This window comes from Physeter macrocephalus, chromosome 16 (assembly GCF_002837175.3).
Source record: "Physeter macrocephalus isolate SW-GA chromosome 16, ASM283717v5, whole genome shotgun sequence".
Lineage (NCBI taxonomy): Eukaryota > Metazoa > Chordata > Mammalia > Artiodactyla > Physeteridae > Physeter > Physeter macrocephalus.
The window spans coordinates 62,590,634-62,599,313 of NC_041229.1; the positions used below are offsets into that span (position 1 = coordinate 62,590,634).

The 8,680-nt window shown below is 41.9% G+C and overlaps 1 protein-coding gene across 1 annotated transcript in view; it reads right to left on the bottom strand.

Annotated features, from left to right (window-relative positions):
• Positions 1-6,994: 6,994 nt before the first annotated feature.
• OVCH2 (ovochymase 2) overlaps positions 6,995-8,680 on the bottom strand; it is a 15,922-nt gene continuing 14,236 nt past the window's right edge. The window contains exons 13-14 of the mRNA XM_007108123.2: positions 7,715-7,808; positions 6,995-7,185 (exon numbers count right to left, since the gene is read on the bottom strand). Of these exons, the coding sequence (XP_007108185.1) occupies positions 6,995-7,185; positions 7,715-7,808 (285 nt within the window). The remainder of the gene's footprint in view (positions 7,186-7,714; positions 7,809-8,680) is intronic.

Consider the following 8,680-nt stretch of genomic DNA (forward strand, 5'->3'; position numbering starts at 1 on the left):
TATGCTAACACATATATATAGAATCTAAAAAAAAAAAAAGTTCTGAAGAACATAGGGGCAGGACAGGAATAAAGATGCAGATGTAGAGAATGGACTCGAGGACACGGCGAGGGGGAAAGGTAAGCTGGGTCGAAGTGAGAGATTGGCATGGACATATATACACTACCAAACATAAAACCGACAGCTAGTGGGAAGCAGCTGCATAGCACAGGGAGATCAGCTCAGTGCTTTGTGACCACCTAGAGGGGTAGAATAGGGAGGGTGGGAGAGAGATGCAAGAGGGAGGAGATATGGGGATATATGTATATGTATAGCTGATTCACTTTGTTATAAGGCAGAAACTAACACACCATTGTAAAGAAATTATACTCCAATAAAGATGTTAAAAAAAATGGGGAAAAGTAAATAACAATTAAAAAAAAAAAAAGAGCTCTAAGGGGAACATAAACAAGTCTCGCAGCTGCATTCTAGTGTCAGCATGGGTTATAGCTGTGCCTGTCCATCATCTGCAGGAAATATCTCAGAGTCATGGTCCCCAGTACCTGGTCAGCCTGCCTGTCTGGGTCAGCTGAAGTGACTCAATAGGGTGCAGCCAGAAAAATAGGGTCATTACAAAAATTAACTGTTTTCTAAAATAAAAATAAAATTTTAATAAAATTATGAAACTAGCTAGTCTAATTTTTTTTAAAGATTTTAAAAATATACAAAATTGGGAAAGTAGAAAATATCACAAAAGTATATAAGGAAATGTTTTGCACAGCCCAAAGCAATTAGTAGGAAAATCTGAGTGTTATAGCTATTACTAGGAGATTATAAACTATCAAAATTGAGTGAAGGTGAAAATTTTAAACCTAAAAACCAGTAACAAGGAAGGAAATTGTGAAAGTTACCGTTAAGTCTTCAATGAGTAGATGTTTAGTATATGTAATCACATGACATCATTAGTTATTATTCCCCTGTTATAAATTTATGCAAAGCATACAGAAGGAAAAAGAAAAGGAAAGCTCTAAGAGAAAGTTGCTGAGAGTAGATCTTAAAAATTCTCATCACAAGGAAAACCAATTGTAACTGTGCATGGTGGTGGAAGATGACTATGCTTATTGCAGTGATCATTTAGCAAAAATACAAATATCAAATCATTTTATTGTACACCTGAAACTAATATGTTACATGTCAATTATACCTCAATTTTTAAGAAAAGGAGAGCTCTTGAGTGCTCTTCATGAAGAGCACTGATACCAAAGTCTGACAAAGGCAGACGACAGAAAGAAAACTATAGCCAGCGGTTCTCAAATTTTGGGTCTCAGGACATCTTTACACTTTGAAAAAAAAATCACTGAAAATCCTAAAGAGCTTTTGTTTATGTGAGTAATATTACCAATAGTTAACATACTAGAACTTAAAGCAAAAGTTTTTTAGATTATGTATTTATTAATTTATTTAAGATAACCAAAATAAAACCATTAAGTTAATACATAAATGACGTATTCAAGTAACTAAATCTTCGAAAATAAAAACTTTAAATAAGACTGGCATTGTTTCACATTTTTTCAAAACCGTTTAATGTCCGCCTAACAGAAGACAGATGGGATTTCCTATCTGCTCTTTACACGCAACCTGTTGAGATATCACATGTTATGTAGTCTCTGGAAAACTCTACTGCATACTCGTGAGTGAATGAGAGTAAAAGGGGATAATAATGTCTCAGTATTACTATGAAAATCGTTTTGACCTTTCAGGTGGTCTCCCCTAAAAGGATCTTGGAGATCCCCAGCGGTCTCCAGATCACATTTGGAGAACCTCCGCTATAAGTCAATTTCAGTCATGAATGTTGACGCAAAAATCTAAGTGAAATATTAGTAACAGAGCCCAGCAGTACATTGAAAGAGGAATGTACCATGTCTAAGTGGGATTCAGGGATGTAGGAATGTTCGGAAATCTATTAATACAGATTTAACATACTAATAAGTCAAAGGAGAGAATCACTTAGTCATTCCAACAGATGCTCAAAGTATTTCACAAAATTCAATATTCATTTCTGATTTAAAAATCCTAGGAACGAAGATATGATATCTATCCAACAACCAGCCTCATGTTTAATTAAAATATACCAGAAACACAAGGTGAGGGGGTAGAAATTTCCTGAGCACTCAAGGAACTCAAGTTCTCGCTGGGGAGGTGGATTGCCCACGATGGTGGTTGAATGGGGAAGCAGCAGCAGACCCTGATGGATGTCAGAGGTGGTAGATGAAGAATTAATGATCAGCCAACTTAAACCACGAGTTCTCACCACGTTCCACTCCCTGGGTGTACTTACATATTGGTGAAGCAATGAGCAGGGGTGACTACCCAGGTTTCCCAGAGATGCCTGGTGGCAATCTGCACACTGACCTGTTATGACCAAGAGCTGACTGTGGCCTCCTGCTTCCCACAGTCTGGCTGGAAAGGGATCTGGAAGTGGGAGGGGAAGTGGCTCCACAGAGCCCACCTGGAAGGGGGCCAAGAAGGCACATCTTCGTTACCCATGGGTCCTCTTCACCGTCAAGTCTGGGTCTGAGCATCTCCCTTGTGCTGGAAACTCTAATAGATACCTGGGAATAATGAGAAATGCTTATTGTATTCTAGAGAGATTTTATATATACATATATATATAGAGAGAGAAATGGATGTTTCACCCAAGAATAAAATATCAAGCTCACCCTTGACTTCCCCCTCTTTTTTGCCTCAATTATCTAGTCACCAAACACTTTAGATCCTATATTCACAAAACATCTTGCATCCATCTCCTACCTTTGGGCTTGGGTCTTCAATATTGCTCACCTGGACTTACTCTCCCTGGGGTTAAGCTTTCCCCATCCGCTCACCTGGACTACTCTCCCTGGGGTTAAGCTTTCCCCATCCTCCTCCCACTCCCAAATTAACCACCAAAGAGCGCTTGTTTTGATCATGTCACTCCCCTAGTCAAAACCATCCAAGGGTTCCTCACAGTGTTGGGAATAATGTTGACATCCTATTTATCTTTGTGGGCCCCAGTCAAACACCAGTGTCCTAATCATCTCAGAAGTTATTTCAGTATTTTCTTGTATTGTGGTTTTCTGTGCACATTTCCCCTTTTGTTGTCAACTTTATTGAAGTATAACATACACACAGAAAAATACTCAAGCAATAAAATAGTTTGAATGTTTTTCCCAGAAGTACAACCAGAACCCAGATCAAGAAACAGACTGGCAGAATCTCAGAAGACACTGAGAAGCCCAGTCCAGTCACTGCTCCTGCAAAGCGTAACTGCTATCCTGACATCTAACACCATATATTAGTCTTGAAGGCTCTCAGTTTTACATAAATCTACTCTCTATCTGTACATATAAGCTTCATTATTAGGATATAAATTCCTTGAATATAGGCTAGTGCCTATCCTGTTCCTCTTTGTATCCTGCCTCCCCCACACCCTGGTGTCTGGTACAGAGATTTGTCCAGAGAGGACACCAAATCAGTATCAAGCCAGTGTGATGGGTTGTCAACAACTGAGGAATATAGGTGAAGGATAAACAGGTATTCATTGTATTATTCTTCCATCTGTTCTGTTGATTTGCAAAATTTCAAAATAAAAAGCGAAGGAAAGCAAGAGGGAAGAGATATGGGAACATATGTATATGTATATCTCATTCACTTTGTTGTAAAGCAGAAACTAACACACCATTGTAAAGCAATTATACTCCAATAAAGATGTTAAAAAAAAAAAGCGAAGGAAGGACAAAATTACTTACTGAATGATTTAAGGAATCCAGGTTAGGTGTGCTATTTAAAACAGGACACATGTAAATTCCTGTTCTTGTCCTTAAGTTTTTATGTGTATTTGTATAAGGGAAGAAGGCCCTAAAGTAGGTATGAATTCAGGGAGAGGGAATCAGGAAAATTCCTCTTATTGAGCTTTTATACCACGAGCTATTTGTGGATTATTTAGTTTTATTCATCAAATATTTATGTGGCATATCCTGTATTCTGGGCACTATGGTAGGTGCTGTGGGATAAAATGACCAATAAATCTAGCCGAGTGTTGTAATGAGACTCCTTGGCAGATACTGAGAGAAATGGCTCTGCTGAATATATCGCCCCCTGGTGGCCAAGAGCAGGAACCACCGCAGACACACTTTACAAAGTTTCTACCCAGGATATATATGCATCGTGAGGTCCAATAAGCCAGAACAAGACTCAGACGGCTTCTACCCCTCCTCATTAAAAGGAATACTCCTCTTCCACATTCTCTATTACTTTGTGTTCTAAGTGTCAGATAATTTATAAAACTAAAAAGATTTTTAAATAATTAAAAATTAGGTGCTTGATCTTTCTCTTGACAAACTATCAAAATGGCAAACTCTGAAAGCTTCCTTACCCACAGCCTCTGCCTGCCCGCCTCACCATGTTTTCACAGGGACTGGGATGTCACAAGTGGGTGTCAGTGGATGTCACGGAGGAAACAAGGAAAAGAGAAAGCCCAGCGCTCCTCAATGATCACCAATGTGAAGACACAGCGGTTCACTCACTTCTTTTCCAGCAGATGGCTCTGGTGAGTCAGACCACAATCTGGCACACTAGCCATCCCTACTGAATGAATCACTCAAGATGGAAATTTTGGGGCTTCCCTGGTGGCGCAGTGTTTGCGCGTCCGCCTGCCGATGCACGGGAGCCGGGTTCGCGCCCCGATCTGGGAGGATCCCACATGCCGCGGAGCGGCTGGGCCCGTGAGCCATGGCCGCTGAGCCTGCGCGTCCGGAGCTTGTGCTCCGCAACGGGAGAGGCTGCCACGGAGGGAGGCCCGCATACCACAAATAAAAAAAAAGATGGAAATTTTGATTCTGTGACTGAAAATATTTCAGGGTTGCTTTGAGCAAAAGGGACAGTGACCACATCCCATCCAGCTCTATGTGATGGCTTTTGTGATGCGGCAACTTGGCCAGGTTACAGCCCCCGGTTATTCAATCAAACATTAGTCTAGATGTTGCTATGCAGGGATTTTGCAGATGTAATGAAAGTCCCTCATCACTGACTTTAGGTCAGGAAGACCATTCTGGATCATCTGGGTGGGCCTGACGTCATTAGTTGGAAAGGCCTTGAAAGCAGTGTGGAAGCTTCCCCCAAAGAGAGAAGAAATTCTGCTTGTGGATAATGGCCTCAGCCCATGCCTGTGGAATTCCAGTGTCCTGCGACCTTCCCTTTCTGCCTGCCTGCATTATGGACTGACTGACTTAGTCAGCTCCCACAATCGTGTAAGCCAATTCCTGGTGTATTAGCTTGCTAGGCAGGCTGTAACAAAATATCACAAACAGGGTGGCTTAGAAGACAAAAATTTATTGTGTCACAGTTCTGGAGCCTCGAGGTCCAGGATCAAGGTGTTGGCAGGTCGATCCCTTCTGAGGGTGGTGATGGAGAATCTATTCGCCTCTCCTCTAGCTTCTGGTGGTTTGCTGGCAATCTTTAGCATTCTTTGGTTCATAAATGATGTATCACTCCCATCTCTGCCTTCATGTCCGTATGATGTTCTCCGTGTGTGCGTGTCTCTCTCTCCAAATTTCCCCTTTTATAAGGACACCAGTCATACTGGATTAGGGCCCACACTAATGACAGCATTTTAACTTGCTTGCCTTTGTAAACACTCTATCTACAAAAGAGGTCACAGAATGTGACCTTAGGTACTGGAGGTTAAAACTCCAATATATCTTTTTGGGGTTCTTGGTTGAACCGAGAGTAATAAAATCTGTGTACTTTTGGTAGTCACATTCTCCAAAACAGCTTACCAGAAGCACTGGATTCTTCAGGTAGTACACTCCATGTCTCCAGAAACACTGATTCATTCTCTAATCCGGAGATGTTAAAATCTAGGTATAAGCATAATACAACTGCTCAGTTCACACAAACAAGGCCAATGTTTGGGATTTATCAGAAAATTATTATTAGAACTCTGGGACATCTCACTCAGTTAGACTCTATGGGTATTTGAACTGGAAAGTGGAGTATTTTAACTATAACCTGGCTTTCCCATAAGCAGCTGTTTACCACCCAATAAGAATGAACAACTTGAGAAGCCAATAACTGGTTTTGTAGGATTTGGACAGAGTGCTCATGGGGTGTGAGAGCTTGGAAGGAAGCTGTGTCTTCAAGTGTCTAGGGACTGGGGGTTGGTGAAGATACTTCATATTTCTGAGCCTCTCTTATGTGTCACACACACACACTTGCTTGTGGCCAAGTACACATCATGTGATTTAAGCCTCACTGCATTTTTACCAGGCATGTATTATTCTCCCGTTTTAAGATTGAGGAGGATGAATCCTAGATGACACTGAGATCACTCTTCTAGTAAGGACAGGCCAAGATTCAGACATACAGCTGATCTTCATTCTTCACGGATTCTGTAGTTTTGAATTCACCTACTCGCTAACATTTGTTAACTCAAAACCAATACTCATGGTGCTTTCACGGTCATTTGTGGACATATGCAGAGCAGTGGAAAATTTGAGTCACCTGATCACGTGTCCTGGCTGAGATCTAGTGAGGCCACACTCTGCCGTCTTGTTTCAGCTCTCATACTATAAACAAGCGTCCTTCCTGCGGTCTCTTAGCACCACTTTTTGTTTTGCTTTTTACATTTTTGGGCTTTTTGTTGGTGATTTTGCTGTTTGCAATGGCCCTAAACATAGTGCTAAAGTGCCATCTAGTGTTCCTAAGTGCAAAGAGTCTGGGTTGTGCCTTACAGAGAAAATACATGTGATGGATAAGCTTTGTTCAGGCATGAGTTATAGTGGTATTGACCATGAGTTCAGTGTTAATGAATCAGCAATGTATATTAAATAAGGTGACTTGAAACAGAAACCCACATAAAAGCAGAGGCTGAGAGGCCCCTAACTCTGTATTTCCCCAGGAGCAGTGGTTCAGGATTCACAGATTCAGTGAATCATGAGTTGACTGTATCCATGCTGGTCTCTAAATGCTGCCCTTTTTACCACAGCAGGAGGATGAGACTTGGGACCTGAGGAGTTGGTGCCTCAATCTTCTTACCTGTTTTAGGGACGAAGGAGACTGCAGCCTGAAAGCCTCTGAAGGTCATGTTTTCATCGGACTGGAAGCTGATGGACATTACCCTAGAGATGCTCACCACAGGGCCGGGGACAACAAAGCCACACAGTCGAGCTGGTTCAAGTCCAGCGCAGGCATGACATGGTCAAGGGCCCAGCAAACAGACGTGCATTGGATAGAAGAAACAACTGTCCTTCAGGTAATTGCTAAGAAATAAACCTTTCCAGTGTATGTCACAATTCATTTCCAAAATAGAAAGGCAGAGTGCTCCTTTGTACTGTGTACTTAACCCCGTCAACATTTCAATTCTGTTTATCTCCCAAACACTCCCACTGGGAATGCCACTAAGGGAACCTGTTCCAGCCACAGGGCTTATTTCAATGTCACTTTCCCCTCTGACCCCTAGTTCACTGTGAGCCTTCCACACTTTCTGATCAAATGGTTCTTTGATTCTCCCTGAAGCTCTTCCCGCCCCTGATGGAGGAGAAGGAGGAGAGGTGGTGAGAGCATAGGAAGTGATGGAGATGGTACAGGGGAATGAAGGAACATTGAGCCACATCCTTTTTATTCCCTAAAAGGATTCCCAAGAAGGACCAAGTCCAAATGCAAACCAGGGAAGCCGAGGCTCCCGGGAAACACAAACCTATTTCCTTCTTCCTTTCTACATCCCTGTGCACGCTCACATAGTCGGAAGTGCAATCTCCACTTTCTTCTATTTCCAGGTTCTGAAAGGAAAGCTGAGAAGACTCCATGTTACATCCAGAGTAAACAATATGAATGCATTACCTCATTTTGATCAAGGAGAGGAATTTGGAACGTTCAACTTGCTCTAGAGCGTGACCTGAGATGAGAAATGTAACGGGGCATTCATGAGTGGGTTATATGACTTAGGAAAAGATGCTAAACCACAGGCTCCCAAACCCTCTGAAACATCTAAGCACCCAATTACAGGCTGAAGAGAAGGGTGGGGAAAGTGCAAATATTTGAGCTCCCCAGTTCCCTCCTTGGAGGAGCAAAGAAACAGCAAAGAACAACATTTGAGCAATCTGATAGCCCTGACTAATTGAGAGGAGCAATGGGAGATAGAAATGATGAGGTAGCAGCTTAGATTTTTTTATACACAAATGATGGGGATTCAATGGAGCCTGAGTACTCAGTAAAAGACACAGGCCTGCGTGGCTTGGACGAAAGTGGAGGGAAAAGATGATTCATGGTGAATGAGACATGGGGAGAAGGAGACGTGTCAGAAACAGGATCCGTTCAAACATTTCTTAAACCCTTACTGGGATACCTTCTGGAAATAGACCCTTTTCGGTTACTCTGACCATTGTGTCTTATGGAAAGGGTTTTAAGAAAAGGAGGAAAATTACATAAATCTTTTTTAAACCAGAAATTTCCATCACAGGGGATCTAGAATGCCTATAATAAATAACTTACAAGAAAACTTAAAATATTTCTAAAAGTGAGATATACCTGTTCCTTTAATATCAATAATATTTAAAATTTAGAGGGCTTCCCTGGTGGCGCAGTGGTTGAGAGTCTGCCTGCCGATGCAGGGGACGCGGGTTCGTGCCCCAGTCCGGGAGGATCCCACATGCCACGGAGCGGC